The sequence below is a fragment of the Schistocerca cancellata genome, chromosome 5 (assembly GCF_023864275.1).
Source record: "Schistocerca cancellata isolate TAMUIC-IGC-003103 chromosome 5, iqSchCanc2.1, whole genome shotgun sequence".
Classification (NCBI taxonomy): domain Eukaryota; kingdom Metazoa; phylum Arthropoda; class Insecta; order Orthoptera; family Acrididae; genus Schistocerca; species Schistocerca cancellata.
In genome coordinates, this window is record NC_064630.1 from 299,076,359 (window position 1) to 299,101,158 (window position 24,800).

Sequence of the window (24,800 nt, forward strand, 5' to 3'; positions counted from 1 at the left end):
CAATTATAGTAGTTATTATGGTTATTTCTTGTTCCACTCACACATGTGGCATGGAAATAATGATTGCTTCAGTGCCTCTGTGCAATCTTCTCTTCGCAATTCCTGTGGGAGTGATAAATAGGGGATTACAGTATATTCTTAATTCATCACTTAAAGTTGCTTCTAGAAACTTTCTAAAGAGGCTTTCACAGAATAGTTTGTGTCTATCTTCAAACATCTGTCACTTCAGTTCATTCAGCATCTTTGTGACACTCTCCCATGGAACAAACCTGTGGCCATTTGTTCTGTCATTCATTGCATGTTATGTGTACCTAGTACAGGTCCCATGTTAGTTGTATCTAGCACAGGTCAAACACACACTTGAGCAATATTCTATAATGGGTCACATGAATTGTTTGTAGGCAAACTCCTTTGCAGACTGATAGCATTTCCCTATTAATTTACTAATGAAACATTCTGCCACCTGCTTACTTATGACTGAGTCCATATGATCATTCCATTTCATACCTGTAGAAACTGTTACACCCAGGTATTTGTATGAGTTTGTGGGGACAGTTAGAGAAAACCTGTTCAAATCTGGAAACAAGCCTTGGATTACTAAAGGCATCAAAATCTCTTGTAAAACAAGAAGAGAAGCCAGGAGTTCAAATGATAACAGTAGGATTACACACTATAAAATCTACAGTAAAGTTCTGAATAAGACCATTCAGGTAGCAAAGAACATGTGCTTGAGGGCAGGAATTGACAACTCAAGCAATAAAGTAAAAACTATCTGGAAATTTGTAAAGAAGGAAATGGTGAAAAATGGAGTTTGTAGTGAAAATATCCAAATCAGATGTGAGGGTAATCTTATTAGTAATCCAAAAACAGTTGCAGACACATTCAATAACAATTTTTTAATAGTAACAGAAAAAATAGGTTTACAAGGGTCCATGAAGCAAGCCATCAATCTTTTGAAAGCTAGAGTACCTGGTTCAGTACAACACATGAAGATGAAAACAGTCACTGTTCAAGAAACTGAAAGAGTTATTAAATCCCTGAAAAGTAAAAACTCTGATGGAATTGACAACATTTCTAACAAATTATTAAAATACTGCTCCAGCCATGTAAGTAAAGTCCTTTGGCACGTTTTTGATGCGTCACTTAAGCAAGGAATAGTTCCTGAGAGGCTTAAGTATGCAGTTGTAAAACCGCTGTATAAGAAGGGGGATGAGATGGATACTGTTACTATAGGCCAATATCACTACTGACAAGCTTTTCAAAGGTTTTAGAGAAACTAATGCATGCAAGAATAGTTAAGCAAAAGTCAGTCTGGATTTCAGAAAGGTTTGTCAACAGAAGATGCAATATTTGCATTTACTGGAAAACTCTTGGAATCTATCAATAAAAAACTTAAAGTGATTGGCATATTTTGTGACCTAACAAAACCATTTCATTGTGTAAATCACCAAATTCTTTTACAAAAAGCTGCACATCTCGGTATAAGTGGTGCAGCAGGGAAATGGCTTGACTCATATCTGTCAAACAGGAAACAAAAAGTTCTGGTAGATAGTCAAGATGATGTCCCATTATCTTCAGAATGGGGTACCATCACATGTGTAGTGGCACAGGGTTCAGCTCTGAGCCCCCCACTTTTTATTATATTTATAAATTACCTCCCTCTCTGTACAGAATACTGTAGATTCACCATTTTCGCTGATGACACTACACTACTTATTGACAATTCAGTACATAAACTTGAGGTAACAGCAAATAAGGTTTTAAATGAAATGGTGAACTGGTTTTACATTAATGGTCTTTCTTTTAATTACTGTAAAATACACTACATTCAGTTCCACACAACATCCAAAGATGAGGAAATAGTCGTAAACATAGGTGAGCAGACAATAACCAGGGTAGATTCATCAAAATACCTAGGCTTGCATATTGATAGCAAACTGAATTGGTCAAACCATATCCTGGATCTATGCAAAAGACTAAGTTTAGCAACATATGCATTGCACATTGTTTCTTCTTATAGAGATGTGGAAACCATGAAGTCAGCGTATTATGGTTACTTTCATGCAATTATGGCATTTGGAATTATATTTTGGGGAAATCAGCCACTGGCTAAAAAAGTACTGTGTGTACAAAAAAAAAAGCCATAAGGATCTACACCTACATCTACATCCATACTCCGCAAGCCACCTGACGGTGTGTGGCGAAGGGTACCTTCAGTACCTCTATCGGTTCTCCCTTCTATTCCAGTCTCGTATTGTTCGTGGAAAGAAGGATTGTCGGTATGCCTCTGTGTGGGCTCTAATCTCTCTGATTTTATCCTCATGGTCTCTTCGCGAGATATACGTAGGAGGGAGCAATATACTGCTTGACTCTTCGGTGAAGGTATGTTCTCGAAACTGACAAAAGCCCGTACCGAGCTACTGAGCGTCTCTCCTGCAGAGTCTTCCATTGGAGCTTATCTATCATCTCCGTAACGCTTTCGCGATTACTAAATGATCCTGTAACGAAGCGCGCTGCTCTCCGTTGGATCTTCTCTATGTCTTGTATCAACCCTATCTGGTACGGATCCCACACTGCTGAGCAGTATTCAAGCAGTGGGCGAACAAGCATACTGTAACCTACTTCCTTTGTTTTCGGATTGCATTTCCTTAGGATTCTTCCAATGAATCTCAGTCTGGCATCTGCTTTACCGACAATCAACATTATATGAGCATTCCATTTTAAATCACTCCTAATGCGTACTCCCAGATAATTTATGGTATTAACTGCTTCCAGTTGCTGACCTGCTATTTTGTAGCTAAATGATAAAGGATCTATCTTTCTGTGTATTCGCAGCACATTACACTTGTCTACATTGAGATTCAGTTGCCATTCCCTGCACCATGCGTCAATTCGCTGCAGATCCTCCTGCATTTCAGTACAATTTTCCATTGTTACAACCTCTCGATACACCACAGCATCATCTGCAAAAAGCCTCAGTGAACTTCCGATGTCATCCACCAGGTCATTTATGTATATTGTGAATAGCAACGGTCCTATGACACTCCCCTGCGGCACACCTGAAATTACTCTTACTTCGGAAGACTTCTCTCCATTGAGAATAACATGCTGCGTTCTGTTATCTAGGAACTCCTCAATCCAATCACACAATTGGTCTGATAGTCCATGTGTGGAGTCCATCTTAGAGCCACATGCAGGAATCTTTTTAAGAAGCTTGAAATACTTACATCCACTGTGCAATATGCGAGGGCTATCCACAAAGTACATTACGTTTCGGAATTAAAAATAAATAAAATATTGGAAATTTTTTTTATTATATACAGATGAAAGCCACACTTAAATACTACTTTTCTACATAGTTGCCATTTAAATTAAGGCACTTATCGTAGCGATGGACGAGCTTGGAAATTCCTTCGTCGTAAAATTCGGCCGCCTGCGCCTTCAACCATGTGGTTACCTCTTCTTGAAGCTGTGCGTCGTCATCAAAACGCTGCATAGCCAACCACTTCTTCATTGCTGGGAATAAGCGGAAGTCACTCAGTTCCAGGTCGGGACTGTATGGCAGATGAGGAAACAACTCCCACTTAAAAGATTCGAGAACTTCACGAGTGGCATTTGCCGTGTGGGCCCGGGCGTTGTCGTGAATCAGCAAGATCTTTGAGCCCAAGTTTCCCCTGCACTTGTTTTGTATTGCTCTTCTGAGGTTGTGCAGAGTTTGGCAGTACCTTTGAGAGTTTATTTTAGTGCCTCTTTCCAGGAAATCCACAAAAATCACACCTTTCCTGTCCCAAAAGACAGTCGCCATCACCTTCCTTGCCGACATTGTCCACATGCATTTCTTTGGTTTTTGGGGGGAATTTGTGTGCCCCCACTGCATTGACTGCAATTTTGTCTCGCAGTTCACATGCTTAACCCATGTTTCATCAGCAGTAACAATGCGATTGAGTAATGACTCGCCATCTTTCTCGTAAGCGTCCAAAAACGTTAACACTGCAGCCATTCGCTGATATTTGTGAATCTCTGTCAAGATTTTTGGTATCCATCTTGCACAAAACTTGTGGGAACCAAGCTTTTTGATAATGATTTTGTGCAACAAACTTCGTGAAATTTGTGGAAAACTCATAGAGAGTTCCGTTATTGTGAAATTTCGGTTTTCACGGACCACGGCATCGACTTTTTCGACAAGTTCGGCAGTCACTATGCTAGGTCTTCCACTTTGCTCTTCATCGTGAATGTTAGTTTGGCCATTTTTAAATTTTATGACCCATTGACGCACTCCACCTTCAGTGATTATGTTGTCCCCATACACTTCACAAAGCTGCCGATAGATTTCTATCGGTGTACAGTTTTTTGCAGTCAGAAACCTTATTACAGCACGCACTTCACACTTTGCAGCATTTTCAATTAACGCTGACATTTCAAACTGTCACAGTAACTCAATGGAGTACAGCACGAACCTCTCACTAGCACAGCAGGACGCTGACTGAGCGGCGGAATGCCATGACACCAAGATGGCCGCGCTAGCCCCGCCCCTAATGGACACAAACGAAAACGTAATTTACTTTGTGGATAGCCCTTGTATATTCTCTTTGATGTGCTTCATAAGGAAAGAAAAATCCATCTTTAAGCTGAATAGTGCATATCACAGTCACAATACTAGAAGGAAACTTGATATCCACTATGAACAGCCAAATCTAAATATGGTGCAGGAAGGAGTCCATTTCAGTGGCTGTAAGATTTTTAATGCCCTCCTTCAAGAATTAAGTGTTTGGTAGATGATGATCTCTTGTTTAAAACAACCTTAAGGCAGTTCCTATTGCAAGGATCATTTTATACAATAGAAGAGTTCCTGAACTACAGTGTTTAAGCATTTCTTGTATTGTAAATTGCTAATGTATGCCCAAATTTGTATTTGTAATACCAAATATTTTTATTGTAAACATATATTTTGCAATATTTATTTCTGTCTAACACTTACTATTTTACAATCTTTATCTATCTCTAAAATGTATTTTTTGTAGTGGGACCTAAGTTACTGTTTACTGTTTTTGTTTTGTTATCTCTATTTATCTCTAAAATGTATTTTTTGTAGTGGGACCTAAGTAACTGTTTACTGTTTTTGTTTTGGTTTATGTATTACCATAAATTCTGGCCAAAAGCTTCTAAAATTGACACGTTCCATATTCTGTGATAGTGTCACAACATGGATCCTCGGAACAAGAGATAAATAAATAAATAAATAAATAAATTAATTAATTAATTAATTAAAATTAATAATGTGGCCATAACCACAGTTCTACCAACTCCACAGTACAATGTACCTGGAATTAATGCATGTGAAATGTACCAACAGTGCAATTATTATGTGTAACACTGACCTGTGATAAAACATGAGTCTACCTCAAACACGTGTGGAATGTTACCAGTCAACATAGTGCCACAACGACGCTAGACAACAGACAACTTGCAACTGGACTATAAGAGATTCTACAGTGAATACACAATAGGGTGCACCAAATCAAGAGGTGGAACTTAGTTCAAACAGTGACCTGTTCCTAAAATCAATGATGAGCCCCGTACCACTTTACGGTACTGAATACTCGCCCACCCCACAGATTCCTACACAAACAGTTGGACACTCCAAGATACTGGGTGCCCCATTTATTTTTGTGCTATGACCTCAACAAACTCTCTCATGATTCTAGGTTGATTCTAGGTTGGCTGGTCACAGACACGTGACATGACAGCCTCATTTACCTCACGAACTCAAATCATAACCAAAACTACCTCTGTTCAGACCTAACAGCCAGCCCTATGGTTTGCCACCACAGAGTGCATATTTACTTCATTAAGTATATTTTAAATGACACCAAATTTGTCACCCTAATATGTCAGCTTGCTGAACACATCAAATTAATCAGTGACATCATCGTAGCACTGCCTTCCTACAACAACAGCTGAATCTGCACTGCCACAATTGTTTTCTCAGACACTTAAACAACAGTTAAAACAAACCAATTATGACAAGCATTTGGACAATAAAATGCCATCCTGGCTTTGGCTATGACCTCCTATCTACTATGAACATTAACCTCATGCTGGGTATCACCCTTTGAACACTCTGAATCATTAAACTTCCAACACAACTACATTTAGCAATGATATTACATGAAGCTGAATAACTGGAAAAATGGTTAGCTCTTGTGGACTTATTTACAATGCTACAACATAGGCATCATATAAATTACAAAGGCATAGCACCATTGCAGTGCACTATGCTCTCCACCTTGGGCTGCCCCAAGAGCCAGACAAGAATGGCTGACAGTGATCCAGTCACAGACCAGCAAGCAGTGCAGAGCACTAGGTTCATTCTAGGTTGGCCAGCCACACACATGGCCAACACTACATCAACTGCTGTTGCAGCTTGAAGGTCACAATACTGCTGGACCATACCCAATTCAGCAAAACTGCATGCAACTGCCACCCTCCCTGTGGGTTCCCAAACTTCAAATGCAGGCCACCATCAGTGCACCAGACTGCATAGAGACCAGCAGCCACCAGCCACTATGGGTGACTCAAACACACACGTCCCTGACTGCACACCTGGGAGGCACACTTTACACCTTCGACCTCAATTCAAGAAAGCACTTATCTCTAGCATGCCAGAGGTGAAGTGGGTCCACAACTTTATTTTTGATGAAAGAAATGGATTAAATACTGTTGTAAGTTGCATTAAGATCTCTCTTTTATTTTCGAGCTTCCATTCATTCTCAATCTATTCGTCTTCATGAGTGAGTCAGTCACTTTCAAAGATGGATTGTTTGAGAATGGACACAGCTCAAAACTAGTCACTATCAATAAATAAAGAACAGAAATGGTACCACACAAAAACAACATAGAAGGTTTTACTGCCAGTGTCTATGTATAGTCTTGTATCACAAGATTCAGCAAGCCAGATACATTTAGCATGAACTGAGGCCAACAATTTGAATAAGCAGTCTTCACCTCCCTGTGCAAACTCTGTGGCATCAAGCTTAACTGCACCACAGTGTATCAACCTCAGAGTGATGGATTTGTCAAGCAGTGGTACCATACCCTCAAAGTATCCAATATGTGACACTACAGCTCACGGACTGTAGCACTACCTTCAGTACCACTCAGGGTCAGAAAAACCTTCAGTGAAGACCTGCAGGTATCCCTTACTGAAATACTGTACAGCAAATCACTAGTTCTCTCCAACTTCATCCTACCCACTCAAGGCCATGAACATACAGATCTGCCTGCCTTGGTCCAGAAAATGAAAAGACACATCTGTCTTATCCATGTACCACCTCCTGCTCACCACTCAACACACAGAGTCCTCAAACATAAAGCGCTAAAAGATTGCGAAGATTCCACCCTAAAGGACAACATGGTCCAACCAGCACTACAGTCCCATACTCAGATCGCTTCAAAGCCTTTAGAAGAGATAGCCATGTGTTCAACATCCTGATTAATGACAAACCAAAAACCATCTACATTGATCACTTGGAACCAATTCAGGTCCTCAATGAGAATATCGACCATGGTGACACAAACAATGATGATGACTATCACTCCCTACCCAATACACAGTGGTCACACACATATACGCACTCCAGATCATTTAAAACATGATGCATCACATGCTGCCCCTCCAGCACTCTGCACAGTGAGAGAGGGGTTCTGTGGGGATGTGGATACCAATACGTATTGTTTGTGAGTGAAAGGAGGTTTATCTTTCGATGGAGCAAAGATTTCATTGTGTTCTGTGTCATAACTCAATATGGATGTGTTATAGGATGTGGATACCAATATGTATTGTTTGTGAGTAAAAGGAGGTTTATCTTTCGATGGAGCAAAGATTTCAGTGTGTTCTGTGTCATAACTCAATATGGATGTGTTATACTTTGTAAATAAATCTTTCACGCAACTAATCATGTCGACCACATTATTGGGATGTTCATTTTGATTTAACAGGAAATATTCCTTCAACTTTATTGACTCCAACAGAGACTCACTGATATTGCAATCATAGTACACTATGGTTTTTCATCTCATGAAGAGAAAAATATTATATTTCCAACCATTTAAAACAACTTACCAATATTTCCACTGCACTGAAATCTTAGCTCTGTTTCAATATTTGTGCAGCATTTTTCAGAGAGTGCTTTTATAGATAACTGGATCATTTGCAACAAGTCTGAGTCACTATTAGTATTGTCTGTAAGGTCATTAATATACAACATGAACAGCAAAGTTCTCAAGACATTTCCCTGATGTTTACCAGACATTACTTCTAGATCTGTCAGTGACTCTTCTTCAGAGATAAAGTGGCATGACCTCTTCACCAATAAATTCTCAATCCAGGAATAAATTTCACTGCATGTGCCATATGATCATATTTTTGCTCTGTGTCTACCTGACTGCCTTGATCCATGGCTTTTAGGATGTTATGAGACACTCTAAAGTATGGGTTGGGTTTGACATGATCATCGTTTCCAAAACCCTTGCTGGTGAGCATATTGAAGGTTATTCTGTTCTATACACTTTATTACATTTAAGCTCAGAATATGTTCTAAGATTCTACACCAAATGTGTGTCAAAGGTATTGGATGGCAGACTTGTGGAACACTTCAGCTGCCCTCTTGTAGATGGATGTGTCCTGCACTTTCTTCCAACCACTGGGTACAGTTTTTTGCTCATGGTATTTTTCATATACCAGGTGATCAAAAAGTCAGTATAAATTTGAAAACTGAATAAATCAGAGAATAATGTAGATAGAGAGGTACAAATTGACACACATGCTTGAAATGACATGGGGTTTTATTAGAAGCTTGCTTCACAAAAATGATCGACACTGTCTGCTCTGAAATATTGTGAAGGGTTTTCTGTAAATTTTCAATGCATGTTCTTTGATATGTGCAACTGTGTGAAGAGCTGACGAGTCCTCAGCATAGAATGAGATTTTCACTCTGCAGCAGAAAGTGCGCTGATATGAAACTTCCTGGCAGATTAAAAATGTGTGCCGGACTGAGACTCGAACTCAGGACCTTGCCTTTCGCGGGCAAGTGCTCTACCAACTGAGCTACCCAAGCTCAGTTGGTAGAGCACTTGCCCGTGAAAGGCAAGGTCCCGAGTTCGAGTCTCAGTCCGGCACACAGTTTTAATCTGCCAGGAAGTTTCAGTCCTCAGTATAGTTCAAGGTTGCACTACATAAATGAATTAAGTAATTGGTGAGAGAAAAGCTGCAGATGGATGTGAGTCACTGAAATTTCTCTGTACACCATCTTACGAGTATCCATATTACTCCAAGAGAGATGATTATGTCATCATTACTAAGTACAGGAACAATGTATGTCATCAAAGATCAGAATGACAAAATGTAAATATGGTAATAGGTAATTGCATGAGCATTCAAGTAAGGTCCCGACTACTTTCATGTGACACTGATGATACTTGTAGTAAATAGAAAAAATATTTGGCTAATACAAGAAACAAGAATTTTCTGAATGTAACTATCTTAATAAGATAAGATGCATGGAAATGGTGACAATTTTGTTGCAGAAGAAACTGAATACTACAGTCACTTTAGTATAGTGGTTATGATACCAGACTGTTGCATGGAGGGTTGTGAGTTCAAAAATAACCTAAACTGTAAAATTTTAATTTCTATATTCAGTTTGAGTACATTCTAAAAGTATCTACAAATGTCAAGAATCATTGTACTGTAATGTTCTATAACTGTATACATACCATATGTGTTCTGGCCAGAGGCAGTTCACTTAGCACTCTTGTATGTTCAAGTGCAGAATAAACCTTCGTTAAGTGAAGTTACTGTTTGTCATTCATCTAATTACACCTTCTTCTACTTGATAATATATTTATTGACACAATAAATTCCTCCATCACAGCTGACATTAGTTTTTATTCTGGGTAAAGGAAAACTTCATAAATGGGACAAAAATAAAAAGTGAGACAGTTCCCCAGCCACCTGTGGGACTGCATGATGTGTTGTAAGGATATTTCATATCTTTATAAAGTAGAGAGGTTAGTGCTGGGGCTTGATCCAGATGGATCAGATTGTGGAGCAACCACTAAAATTGAGCATGTTGTGCTCAGCAGTGTGTTCTGCCACTGGGTGGTGGGTGGTCAACTCTGCTTTTACCCGCTGTTTGACAATGACCATTCATTCAGGTGGGTCATGCACACATAAAAGTAAGATACTCTTAAAGAATTAAGGAACACACTGACACAGCCATTAGCAATTTGATTGTAGATCTAAGAATCAGGTGTGATTTAGCTGTAAATCAGTGTAGATGAAAATTTGACTCTTTCTCAAACATATTCCTACAGTGCTTTGAGCTTTGCTTTCTACTAAATCATGTTACAGTAAAAGCAAGGATAAGGAATGGATAAATTCTGAAATTAAAGTATATTGTACTGGGAAGAGAATACTCTATATAACTCATGAGGAAAATTGTTGAGTTGAAACTCCATTACCAACACGATTGTAAAATCCTCCAATTTGTTATCAAAAAGTGAGTCTCAACCACTCTGCTCAAAACAGCAACCCAAATAAAACTGAGGTTCCAAAAAATGTCTCTGGCAGAAAGGAACGCACTCTCAAATCACTGGCCATCAAATTTAATTATTGCTTTTCCACAGTGGCATATACATTGCACCTACTAATGAACAACCAAATACAGGTGAATTATATGTACTTTCACAGACAATGCCAACACCACAAGCAGGCATTTGCTTAAAAAATGCAGCTCCTAAGGAGATTACAAAATTTGTAAGATCATTATGACTGTGTTTCTGGTATAATATTAAATATTTTGTGCTGACCTGATAGGACTACACATAAGTTATTTTTTGTAACCGATAAATGACTGAGGACATATTTCCTGACAGACCTAAGTATGCTGCAATAACACACATCTACAAAGCTGGGGATAAGCTAACCATTTCTAATTGTGGATCTGTTTCACTCCTTACTTTATATTCAAATCTGTCTGAGTATCTGTCTGTATGATAAAATACTGGCATGTCTGACTAAGTAGAACTTGTTAAGTGCCTCTTAGTTTGATTTTATCAAAAAAATCTCAGGTGGCACAGCTCCACAATACATCTCGAGTAAATTCCTGGCATAATTAAGAAAAATTATCCTGCCAGTATACTTTGCAACCTTATTAGAGTCTTTCATTGGGCAGGTCACAATGTTCTGCTTGATAAATTAAATTATAGCATTACTGGTGAAGCATGTAAGGAATCTTACCTTCATCACAGAAATCAGACAGTGGTATTGAGATGCTGTGTCACAGGCATGGAACTAACTGCGGACTGGATGAATATAAAATGTAGAAAACAACATGTATTGGTACTGGGCCCCCTCCTGTTCATAACATACATACAGGGATTGTCCAGATAGTAAAGTGTCACCTTTTTTATTTCAATTTTTTTTAAATGTATTGTTCAGAAAGGTTCAACAACTCAAAATACTTTGAAGTATGATCCTTCTGCATCAGTATATTTTTACCAGCAATATTTTCAATCATCATAACTTTCTCGAGCTTCTCAATCAAGACATTCTTCGGTGAAGCCATCAAAGTAGCTTCCACATTATCCACTGACTCGGTCCATTCCTCTGGGATCCCTTTTTAGCCAAGGGAACCACAAATAGTCCACCGGAGCCAGATGGCTATGGTACTGTAGTCACACTGATAAAGGTCAGGTAGCCCATGACAACAAAGGTTGTGTGAGCTGGCACGTTTTTGTGGTGCTGTTTCCACAAAGCGCAGAGCTCCTGTCAGACATAGGCTACCATGTAATTCAGTCTCTGGAGCACTGCCTCATAAAACTGAGCATTTTGAATATTTCCAACATCAAGCAAACACTCATTTAAGTGTCTGAATTCAATAACTGGTGCACATAAGTCACATAGTCATCCATTGACAATGTTGGTGGGTGTCCTGCACAGGCCTTGCTTGTGATCTCCTTCTAAACTTCTTTACAAACATCTTGTGCCACCTGTTTGACTGTGGTCTGGAAAGGCTTCTTCAAGCATTCCAAATGTTTCTAGTGGTGTCTTGTTGAACTGCATGCAAAACTTATCGCATAGGTCTGCTGTAAAGATTTCTCCATCATAAATTCAATGTAGAGATTCATGGAAGAATTTGTCCTAACCCTCCAAGAGCATGGAGGCAATTAAGCAACCTACCACTGGATAGGTCCTACCCTATCCAATCAGTCCAGCCACTCTGTGAAGTATACTCTCGTCACAAAAAATTATGATGCGTTACTTTCTGGACATACCCTGTATATGACTTTAAAAATTCTTGCAAAAACCATGACGTTTGCTGACAAAACATGAACACCATTCATGGGCTCACAATTAACTTATGTGATGATACCTGAACATATCATCAAGTGGTTTAAATATGAGAGTTTAGGCCTTAACCTCACAAAGACTCACATAAAATTATTTCATGCAAATGATAATGACCTGTTAGCACCAGAAGTAGGCATCAACAGACATCCACTAGATGAAACACACTGTATGAAATTCCTTTGGGTCCAATCAGACAAGTTGGAACAATGATGGCAACATACTGATAAACTAATGAAGAAACTTATTTCAGTGTGTGCATCTCTCACTGTACTGATCTACGTGCTGGATTATTTTGAATATTTTGCCTCCTTTTCGTCTTTTGAAACTATATGGAGTACTACACTTGTGGCAAATAAAGTATTTATTCAACACAAGCAAACAATAAGAATACTGATCCATTACAACTAAGGCTTCAAGCTTCATAAATTCTATTCCTTCTTCTAATGTTTTTGCCTTATACCTTTTGCCAGCTTCAGAGTGAGCAGAAAGATTGCTGGTATGGCTTTTGCTCCAACCCCTTCCATAACAAAAAATTACTCCCACAGCCCTGCTACCTGTAGAAAGGATATCTGTGGTGATGAGAATTCCCTTGCCCATTATGCTGAAGGTCTCATTAAGGCCTTCACAAAAAGGCACTAACATTCTCTGCAGTGATGAGAATTCTCTTACCCACTATGCTGAAGGTCTCCCTAAGGTCTTTACAGACAGGCACTAACCCCCAGACCTATTCCACAAACAGATTTCCCATACCATATTCTCACACACCACTAATCCTTCTCCATCCCAAATAACTAGCTGCAAAGGTGCATCATCCATGTTACCCTAGACTGGAGCAACTGAATCATATCCCTCACCCTCCACCAAGGAGTTGATTCTCTAGCGTCATGTCCAGAAATGTAGTAGTAGTTGTAGTAGTAGTAGTAGTAGTAGCTTTATTCATCTGCGAATCTCTTTTTACAAGGATATAGGACATGTCAAAGAATTTACAAGTTTAGACAATTTAAAATAAAATAATTTGTGTACACATATATTTACAGACTTCTAGTTAGACATAATCATTAGATTTACTCCTGGTATACAATACTTTTTTTTTTACAAATAACTTATTAAATAAAGTAATGTCACACTGTTCACTCATATCTCACTATCAGTCACTGCACGCACTATACACACATTGTTTCATAACACTTCACTCATTACACACACACACACACACACACACACACACACACACACTGATGATCTCTGTGCCACTTTCTGTACTGCAACTCCCCATTTGCTATCCTGAAAAACTGAGTTAGCAGCGCTCCATAATGAGTGAACACACACACACACACACACACACACACACACACACACACACACACTGATGATCTCTGTGCCACTTTCTGTACTGCAACTTCCCATTTGCTATCCTGAAAAACTGAGTTAGCAGCGCTCCATAATGAGTGAGATGTTGAGCTCAGAAAGAGGAAGGGGGTCATCCCTTCCTAGTATCCTTCCAACCCTCCCCAAAGCAGTATTCTGTCACCTAGTAAATGTACACAACATCCTAGTCAATCACTGTCCCACTCCCACTCCCAACCCCTTGCCATAAGGGTGCTATCACTATAGAAGACCCAGGAACAAGACTTGTCCAATCCACCCATTCAGCACATCCTACTCCAATCATGTCACAGGCTTATCCCATCCCATGAGAGGAAGGGCCACCTGTGAAAGCAGCCATGTCATAAATCATCTATGTTGCAATAACTGCACAGCATTCCATGACCACCAGCTTGGTGTCCACCAGAATTAATATCCACCACTAAACTGTGGTCAAGAAGAAAGTTGATCATCCAGTGGCATAACTCACATTGAGCACAACATGCTAGAGTTCAATGACTGCTTTTCAACCCATGCCATGTGTATTCTTCCCTCCAACATCAGCTTTTCTGAGCTGTGTGTGTGTGTGTGTGTGTGTGTGTGTGTGTGTGTGTGTGTGTGTGTGTGTGTGTGTGAGTGTATTTACACTCTAGCTTGTCAAAGAATTTGTTCCAAAAGCTAGTAAATTTTTTATTCTCTTTTGTATGTGCCTCTTGATGACATAACACTTCTGCTATTCAGTAAGTGGCCTCCTTTACTTCAAAATATTTACATTTAAAGAACTTTCTTACATATGAATATTATAATTCCAGATTTTCAATACTGTGGTCAGGGTGTATATGCAGACAAGGAAAAAAAATTCCCGGATTTTTCCCGGATTTCCCGGTTAAAAATACACTTTCCCCCAGGTGAAAGTACACTCTTTCGGTGTTAAGTGACAGTATACTTTTCCTAGGAACTGTAAAACTTATCAATCCTTTGATTAGTTGTGGTTTTACACACAGGCATAGAATTTCCTGGCACTTTAGAAAACAAAATGCAGGGGGAAAAAGGCACTTTTTAGAATGGTCTTTGATGTGAAGCAACATGTATGCTGTATATTTTTGTATTACAAAACTATAAATTTGAATTCCACCAAACACCACATGTTGCTTTTTGAAGCATTGTAATCGAGATTGTGATGTGCTTTTGGAAGCCTGTCATAGTTCATGTCACATGATCTCGCCAGCCGATGACGGTGGATATTCACAGCATAGGACATGTGGTGTAGTCACCCAATTGCAATATCACTGTTAAGTAGTGCAAACACACAAATAGGAAAAGTTAATTGTTTAAATTAATTTATGTAGTGTTGCCACAAAAAAAAGTAAATAAAGAAAAACTAAAAAAAAATCATGGTCTCAAAGATTAATAAGCTGCAAGAGAAGCTAAGCTGTTACATATAATGTCGATCTTTTTTGCACATGTTACATTTTAAGATATATGTGGGTCTCGCAGGAAGCGTGCAAGGGATAAGTCACTGCAGTCATGCTATCCTCTGTGCCCTTGGTGGCTCAGATGGATAGAGCATCTGCCATGTAAGCAGGAGATCCCAAGTTCCAGTCCTGGTTGGGGCACACATTTTCAGTTGTCCCCATTGAGGTATATCAACACCTGTTGGCAGCTGAGGGTTTCAATAAATTATCATTTCTTTCTAGAGAAGTTGCATGGTCATCACTGGTATCTGTTCTTTCAGAACAGTTACTGTCTTCATATAAGATACATTACACACATGTGCCAGTAAAATTATTAATAATGACACAAATGTCTGATTTCTGGGCTTGAAATTCATCTGAATCATCATCCTCAAAGAGTTGATTATTAAATGAGATCAAATGTTCTGTGATTTAAGAAATTCATTGTACATTCTCGTACATAGTTCATCTTGCATAAAAGGAAATTTACTTTGAAAGTAACACTTTTCAAACAACCATTTGCAATATTTTCCCACAACCTGCTACAAATAGATCTGTTTCAGCAGTTGCCATAGAGCGCCAAGTTAACAGGAGTCACCACACTTGGGCAGCTATGATGATGCAGGAAGCCTGTATGTTCGTACCTGTAAAAGATCTAACATTATGTCACAAAAGAAACATGACATCAGATGTTACTCCAAGAGCATCAGAATTTTGTGAACCATACTAAAATGCATAATTTGGCTTAAAGTGCACTTTTGTATGTCCAGATTCGAATGTAAATATTCTTGGAGTACCAGTACTGTATTATCTCATGTTTGGTTCTTTGTTATGGCATAATATCATACATGTTAGAAGTTGAAAACATGCACTCAAAAAGCAGCAAACAGTTGACGCTAGCAAATAGTGGGGAATTAAATTCATTCATTTCAAATAAATTGACTGCAACAGGGGAACAGATTAATAAAAGCCAAATTTCTTTAGCAAACCAACAAAACTAACTTTCTGCAACTAATAACATATTTCAGCCTTCCGTAATAATGTGAATATATTTTAATTCACCTGATAGCTCCCTTCCACAGTAATCCATTTTGTATTCATTTGACGTGAGAGCAATAAACGAAGAGGAAACAGAAAAATCACTATACGTAAACACGGGGCACATGCAGACTACCCACCTTCCCACTACAACTCAGACTGCTCTGCACCATCAGACCCAGACCAATGATATATTCGAACCAGTGAAATATTAGATCTAGATAGTGCCCCCCCCCCCCCCCCCCCCAAACCCTCCTACAGACATTTGAGGTAGGGGGGAAAAAAAATCGCCTTTTCAAAAATATGTTCATTTTGTAGTGCATATCTTTCTGAACAGTCTGGTACATAAAACATATGTGTTTGATGAAATGTAAGACATGTTACTTGGACTTAAGTGTGCCAAAGTGCAGTGCCATGCCCCTTCACACAGCATTCTTCTATCGCACATCACTTTATTTTGCTCTGTGGAATTCAAACGTGTAATATTTTGTAATGGATGCCATCAAACTATCTTCAGGACAGTGGAAATTAAAACATCCTGTGGTGTTCTCCTGCTCCCAGTCAGTCAGTTTGACATCCTGACCCTCTTTAAAAAAACTCACAATGAGATTATTTGTAACTGGAAGAACAAGTATTCTTCAGAAAATTTGCACTCTTTATTGCCTATTAGCCAATAACTTCTGTTTTCTGTGTCATAAAATTTAATGTAGAATACATAAAACCAAGTAAATCAAACAATCGAAAATCCAGGCTGGAATGTAACAATACCAAAGAAGGAAAGTGGCTACTCACCATATAGTGGAGATGCTGAGTCCCGATATGCACAATAAAAAGATTCACACACTCATAGCTTTCAGCCATTAAGCTTTTGTCAGCAATACACACACACACACACACACACACACACACACACACACACACACACACAAACGCAACTTGGACACACATCTGCAGTCTCAGAGAGCTGAAACTACACTGTGAGCAGCAGCGCCAGTGCATGATGGGGGTAAGGAGGAGGCTGGGGTGGGGAGGGGGAGGGATAGTATGGTGGGAGTGGCGGACAGTGAAGTGTTGCAGTTTAGATGGAGGGTAGGAGAGAAGGTGCGGAGCGGGGTGGGGGCAAGTAGCAGAAAGGAGAAAACTAACAATAAAAAAAAAAAATTGAAAGAATGAGTGTGGCGGTGAAATGACGGCTGTGTAGTGATGGAATGGGAACAGGGAGGGGGCTGGATGGGCGAGGACAGTGACTAATGAAGGTTGAGGCCAGGAGGGTTACGGGAACGTAGGCAACAGGGTGGTCCACTTGTTTTTTGACCACAGTTTGTCCGTGGCCATTCATGCGGATAGACAGCTTGTTAGTTGTCATGCCTACATAGAATGCAGCACAGTGGTTGCAGCTTAGCTTGTAAATGACATGACTGGTAGCCCTGCCTTTGATGGGATAGGTGATGTTAGTGACCGGACTGGAGTAGGTGGTGGTAGGAGGGTGTGTGGGACAGGTCTTGCATCTAGGTCTATTACAGGGTTACAGGGATATGAGTCATGTGATAAGGGATTGGGAGCAGGGGTTGTGTAAGGATGGACGAGTACATTGTGTAGGTTTGGTGGACGGTGGAATACCAAGGTAGGAGGAGTGGGAAATTCCCGGGTATTTCCCAGATCTCCTGGTTGTCTCAGGTTGTATACACCCTGGTGGTAATATTTCAAGTGGTGTATCTTAAAAGTATAGTACTGTTTGGTAAAATTTAGTTTAAATAAATTACAAGTACCTGTTTATCGGTGATTCGAGATAAGTGGACTGATGAACCAGCCTGACCCATACCAAATTGATATTGCTTCACACCTTGTTTTTCAACCAAATAAGGACCTGCAGTAGAAACAAAGAACTGAATGAGAAAAGATTTTGAATTTTGTACAAAACTACTTATCATACAGACACAAGTTTAGGCTCTTTTTATCGAAAATTCTGGTCTCTTGATAAGGGGGGCCTGCATTAATGGTTTTATTACATTTGTACAATCCTGTCATACCTCTGTCTCAGAAATGATGACACTGTGTTATATTGTTGTACTGTCTCACACTCATGTAGGTAAACTTCAACATTGAATGGAAGAACACAATACAGCAACTTCGGGATTTTGAATGAAAATCAGTTATAATGTTGTTGTTGTTGTTGTGGTCTTCAGTCCTGAGACTGGTTTGATGCAGCTCTCCATGCTACTCTATCCTGTGCAAGCTTCTTCATCTCCCAGTACCTACTGCAACCTACATCCTTCTGAATCTGTTTAGTGTATTCATCTCTTGGTCTCCCCCTACGATTTTTACCCTCCACGCTGCCCTCCAGTACTAAATTGGTGATCCCTTGATGCCTCAGAACATGCCCTACCAACTGATCCCTTCTTCTGGTCAAGTTGTGCCACAGACTTCTCTTCTCCCCAATCCTATTCAATACTTCCTCATTAGTTATGTGATCTACCCATCTAATCTTCAGCATTCTTCTGTAGCACCACATTTCGAAAGCTTCTATTCTCTTCTTGTCCACACTATTTACTGTCCATGTTTCACTTCCATACATGGCTACACTCCATACAAATACTTTCAGAAATGACTTCCTGACACTTAAATCTATACTCGATGTTAACAAATTTCTCTTCTTCAGAAATGCTTTCCTTGCCATTGCCAGTCTACATTTTATATCTTCTCTACTTCGACCATCATCAGTTATTTTGCTCCCCAAATAGCAAACCTCCTTTACTGCGTTAAGCGTCTCATTTCCTAATCTAATACCTTCAGCATCACCCGACTTAATCTGACTACATTCCATTATCCTCGTTTTGCTTTTGTTGATGTTCATCTTATATCCTCCCTTCAAGACACCATCCATACCGTTCAACTGCTCTTCCAAGTCCTTTGCTGTCTCTGACAGAATTACAATGTTATCAGCGAACCTCAAAGTTTTTATTTCTTCTTCATGGATTTTAATACCTACTCTGAATTTTTCTTTTGTTTCCTTTACTGCTTGCTCAATATACAGATTGAATAACATCGGGGAGAGGCTACAACCCTGTCTTACTCCCTTCCCAACCACTGCTTCCCTTTCATGTCCCTCGACTCTTATAACTGCCATCTGGTTTCTGTACAAATTGTAAATAGCCTTTCACTCCCTGTATTTTACCCCTGCCACCTTTAGAATTTTTAGAGAGACAAACATAATTTTTAATTGACACTTGTCATAGACCCAGATATTGTTTATAGCTACTGCAATGAACACCAATAAACAAACATAAGAGAGAAAATAACATAGATGCATTTTATAAAATAAATTAGTTTTCAAAACCAAGCATAGCAAATCATTGTCAGGTGCATGACAGAGAATACTTTCCACTGTAACACTAGGACTTCTTTCTATTCAGTTCCAGTATGGAGCATGGCCAGCCTGTTGCTTAAATGTTGTTGGATATGCCATGCTTAGTCTTATGTTGTCTTTGCACTTCCTGTGGGAACAAAACATAGGGGGTTGTAGTATATTTCTAAATTCCTCATTTAATGCTGGGTCTTCAAACTCTGGGTAGGCTTTGGTGGAATAGTCAACATCTGTGTTCAAGCATCTGCCAGTTCATGTTTTTCAGCACTTCTGCGATACTTTCCCAGGAATCAAACAAACATCACCCTTGCTGACTTCTGTTTGCTGGAGTAAAGACAGCTGATAGCATTACAAATTTGTTTGGTAGAGAGTAGGAAGTACTACATAAAAATAGCATCTGACCATTCATGCTGTTTGCATTTTTGCTAATATAAGTATTAACATTGTGAGTAGATTGCATTAGTTACAACTGGTTGTTAGTGTAATTTGTAGAAGTAAACTGAAACTGCTGGTTTTGCTAGTTAATGATAGATAAGAAAATTATGATCACTTTTGATGTGGTCCCCTTCTTTAGAAAAAACAACACCACACTACCACTACCACCACACTATGGTGTTTCTATGGGTAGTCTATAAGTGCCTTTCATGGCAAGCGTATATGGTTACTACTTTGATGCAAACACACTAGAGTCTACCAGGTTTAAAGCAGCATGTTCCTATAGATACATGGACTATATATTTGTGGTGTTGTAACATGGAATGAAAAAAACTGAAGAGTTCCTGGAGTTTTTGAATTCAATCCACCCTAATAAAATTCATGAAGAAATTTAAAAAAGAGGGTCAGCTAATTTTCCTCAATGTATTAATTTTCCTCAATATATTAGTTAAGAGAAGAACAAGCAGATCCTTGGGTCATCCCTACATCAATCCATCACAATATGGTACAAAGATATTTTGTATAAAAGGCTGTTCCATAGAGTTTGAACTTGGTCAGACAAGGAGAGCCTCACTGAAGAGTTACAACATTTAGAAATAGTGTTCCAAAGGAATGAGTACTCAGATTAACAAACTGAGCAGGTACTGTAGTCAATTCCAAAACCTGAGGAAGACACTGAGAATGAGAGAAAAAGAGAAGCCATAAATTTCTTTGTCTGCCTTACACTAGCTATGTTATATCAGCAAACTTCAACGGAAACATGCCAACTAGAATGTTTCTCACTGCCAACAAAGATAACAGGTTCTCTTTGTGGTACAAAGGCGATCTAGATCTGCAAAATCAGTGTGTGTATTGCATTCCATGCAAATGTGAGATGTCATGCCTAGTGCAAATTACTGGAATAGTTGAGGAGCAGTGCAACAAACATCAGTGACTGACCCTACTACATTAACCAAACAAATCATGTGTCACTAAGCACAACCTCAAATACAATCATGAAAAGAAACACAACGAGACCAACATAGTGGTGCAAATGTTTAGTTTCTGGGGCAGCATAATCAAAGAGTCTGTTGAAATGATGATGTTAGAAAACCTAACAAAGGTGACACATCTTTGAATTTCAATAAGGCTTGGGTCTGGCACTCAATTTCTTAAGATCTCACTGGCCACTCATCCACCAGAACTAGAAATGCTGAGAAGATGAGTGTTTTCTGGAATGATGACGAGTACTCTGCAAAACAATCAGTAGCATATTATGTGGCAGGCTCTAGTGGGTTGATTCTGGCTACAAATAGTGGTGCAGCACCAACTACACTTCACAGTGTGGTTGGAGTCCAATCAAAAACTACGCATAACAACATAGCTCACGACACCTGAATAAGTCAGTGAAATATTGTACACAAAACTTAATCAATAAATCAGCTGTACACCTGAAAGCCCACCACTAATAGGTGGTATTTAACATACAAAAGGGCATTATGAATGATCACAAATTTGAAACTTCCTGGCAGATTAAAACTGTGTGCCCGACCAAGACTCGAACTCGGGACCTTTGGCTTTTGCGGGCAAGTGCTCTACCATCTGAGCTACCGAAGCACAACTCACACCTGGTACTCACAGCTTTACTTCTGCCAGTATCTTGTCTCCTACCTTCCAAACTTTACAGAAGCTCTCCTATGAACCATGCAGAACTAGCACTCCTGGAAGAAAGGATATTGCGGAGACATGGCTTAGCCACAGCCTGGGGGATGTTTCCAGAATGAGATTTTCACTCTGCAATGGAGTGTGCGCTGATATGAAACTTCCTGGCAGATTAAAACTGTGTGCCTGACCGAGACTCGAACTTGGGACCTTTGCCTTTCGTGGGCAAGTGCTCTACCATCTGAGCTACCGAAGCACGACTCATGCCAAGTACTCACAGCTTTACTTCTGCCAGTATCTCGTCTCCTACTTTCCAAACTTTACAGAAGCTTTCCTATGAACCATGCAGAACTAGCACTCCTGCAAGAAAGGATATTGTGGAGACATGGCTTAGCCACAGCCTGGGAGATGTTTCCAGAATGAGATTTTCACTCTGCAGCGGAGTGTGCACTGATATGAAACTTCCTGGCAGATTAAAACTGTGTGCCCAACCGAGACTCGAACTCGGGACCTTTGCCTTTTGTGGGCAAGTGCTCTACTATCTGAGCTACTGAAGCACGACTCACGCCAGGTACTCACTGCTTTACTTCTGCCAGTATCTCGTCTCCTACCTTCCAAACTTTACAGAAGCTCTCCTACGAACCATGCAGAACTAGCACTCCTGAAAGAAAGGATATTGCAGAGACATGGCTTAGCCACAGCCTGGGAGATGTTCCCAGAATGAGATTTTCACTCTGCAGTGGAGTGTGCACTGATATGAAACTTCCTGGCAGATTAAAACTGTGTGCCCGACCGAGACTCAAACTCGGGTCCTTTGCCTTTCGCTGGCAAGTGCTCTACCACCTAAGCTACCGAAGCACGACTCACTCCCGGTACTCACAGCTTTACTTTTTCATATCAGCGCACACTCCGCAAAAGGCAAATGTCCCAAGTTCGAGTCTCGGTTGGGCACACAGTTTTAATCTGCCAAGAAGTTTCATATCAGCGCACACTCTGCTCCAGAGTGAAAATCTCATTCTGGATCACAAATTTGTCTTAAACATGGAAGAGCATCACAGAAATGCTGATAACCTTGAATTGACAGACACATGAAAATAGACACTGGCAATCCTGTGAAAGCCCACATACAAAGTGTGAAGGGCCAGTATTACATGAGCCTAAGAATATACTACAAGATCCTACATATTGTCACATCATAACCACACACAAGTCGAATCTGAGAGCAGGTATGTCAATGAAATACAACACTTAGCATGGAAAGCACATTTACTATGAACACCAACATACAACCAGAACAGAACTGAACTCCTGGGTGGAGAGTGCTGTTATTTACAAAAACATGAAATATTTCAGGATAAACAAAAATTATAAACATGTGATATTTCAAGATCCTTCCAGAAATGATATATACTAAGTAAGAAATAAGGGAAGTGAACTAGTTACCAGCACCACACCAGCCAGTAATGCTAACCACTATGCCCACTGCATGCATTACATCTTGCAGCATTGGCCCCTCTCAGAGAGAAACAGCAAGCTTCAGTTTCAGAAGTTCTCATTGGAGTTGACTACAGTGCCCCTGATCTAAATCTTATCAATAGTTCTCTATATAGCAGTTCAGGCAGATCCTCAAGTTCTGGTTGAGCTGTCACATCTTCTATGCTATGGCAGGCATCAAAGGTAGCCCTTCACATTGAAGCTTTGTGATTATCGACTGGATCTTCTTCAGTTTTCTTTATCTCCCATCATTGATCTATGCCTCAGGACTATAGTAGGACTTCATATGGAGGACATGGATGATGTCTTCGCACTTTTCCCTTCTTGGTGAATGGCTTTAATCATTAACTACTTAGTGACATCCAACAAGTGATACAGGATATGATATGATCAAAAGTAGTTCTTTAGTAATTTTTCAACAGTCCCACTTTCTTCACAGGCAAAACAATCCACACCCCGTCTCCCACACTGTATCTCACTGGCTGGAGATTGGCATTATAATACTCTTGGTCTTTCTAATGGGCATATGGGGTTCATGTATCCATTTTTGTTTCGGTCTTACAATCTGGGAGCAGAAAGAATAGCATGAAGCCTGTAGCATCTTGCTTCGCTGTGTTACATATGAATGTCACAATGACAGTATTGTATCCCAATCTCTCTGTTTGACATTAAAGTATATTGACAGCACATCTACAGTGTCTGTGAGGTCATTTGTCTGTGGGCAATAGGCAGTTGTCAGCCTGGGGGTTACGCAATGTGGAATTTCTTCTGAAACTAGTCTTTACTAGGAAGTTCCCACAATCATATATCATCACATGGGGTGCTCCATGCTTCAAAATGACGTATTCCACAAGGAACCTTACAATTTTCAGAGATTCAGCAGTAGTCACAGCTTTGGTGACAGCATTGTGGGTGTGTAGTCAGTGCAAACTTTTATACATCAACACATATTTGTTGATTTCAGAAATCTCTCCAAGAGGTCACTTCCAGTTCTGTGGAATGGCACTGCTTCAGACGGGATTGGTATCAGAGGCAGTGTCAATAATTGTGCGACCTGCTTTCCTCATTGGCAGTCCTTACAGTGGCTCACATAAGTGTCTAATGTACCAGAACAGACCTGGTCAGTAATACTTGTATGTGAATCTGTCTAGACTCTTTACAAATCCCAGTGACCAGATGTTGGAGCATTGTGAAAATACTGCTGTATGACTGTCCATAGCTGAGCTGGGATAAAGAGCAACAATTTCTGTCCCAATGGACCATTGTTCTTCTTATAAAATATTCTGTTCCTTAACTCTTTGGTTGGTTCCTTCTTCTTTAAGACTTCTCTGGTTCTTATCATTGCTGGGTCTTCCCTCTGCTCAGCAGCAATGTAGCAATGGACAATATTTCATCTATGATGCCATGTTCCATCAAAGGAGTCACTGAAGGTCTGGCAACATCCTTGTGTTTGTGTCCACTTTCCTATACCACTGTGAAGTCATACTCCTGAAGCTTTAGAGCACATCTCGCCCGTCAACCTGATGGCTCATTTGGGCTAATCTGCTAGCATAGAGAATGGTGATCTGTCACAGTGCTGAATGGTTTGTCAAATAAA

General features: G+C 39.8%; 1 protein-coding gene across 1 annotated transcript in view; it reads right to left on the reverse strand.

Annotated features, from left to right (window-relative positions):
* The window catches only part of LOC126188085 (integrin alpha-4-like), a 521,321-nt gene that overhangs the window by 335,818 nt on the left and 160,703 nt on the right, over nucleotides 1-24,800 (reverse strand). The window contains exon 5 of the mRNA XM_049929540.1: nucleotides 18,039-18,136. Coding sequence (XP_049785497.1) covers nucleotides 18,039-18,136 — 98 coding nt within the window. The remainder of the gene's footprint in view (nucleotides 1-18,038; nucleotides 18,137-24,800) is intronic.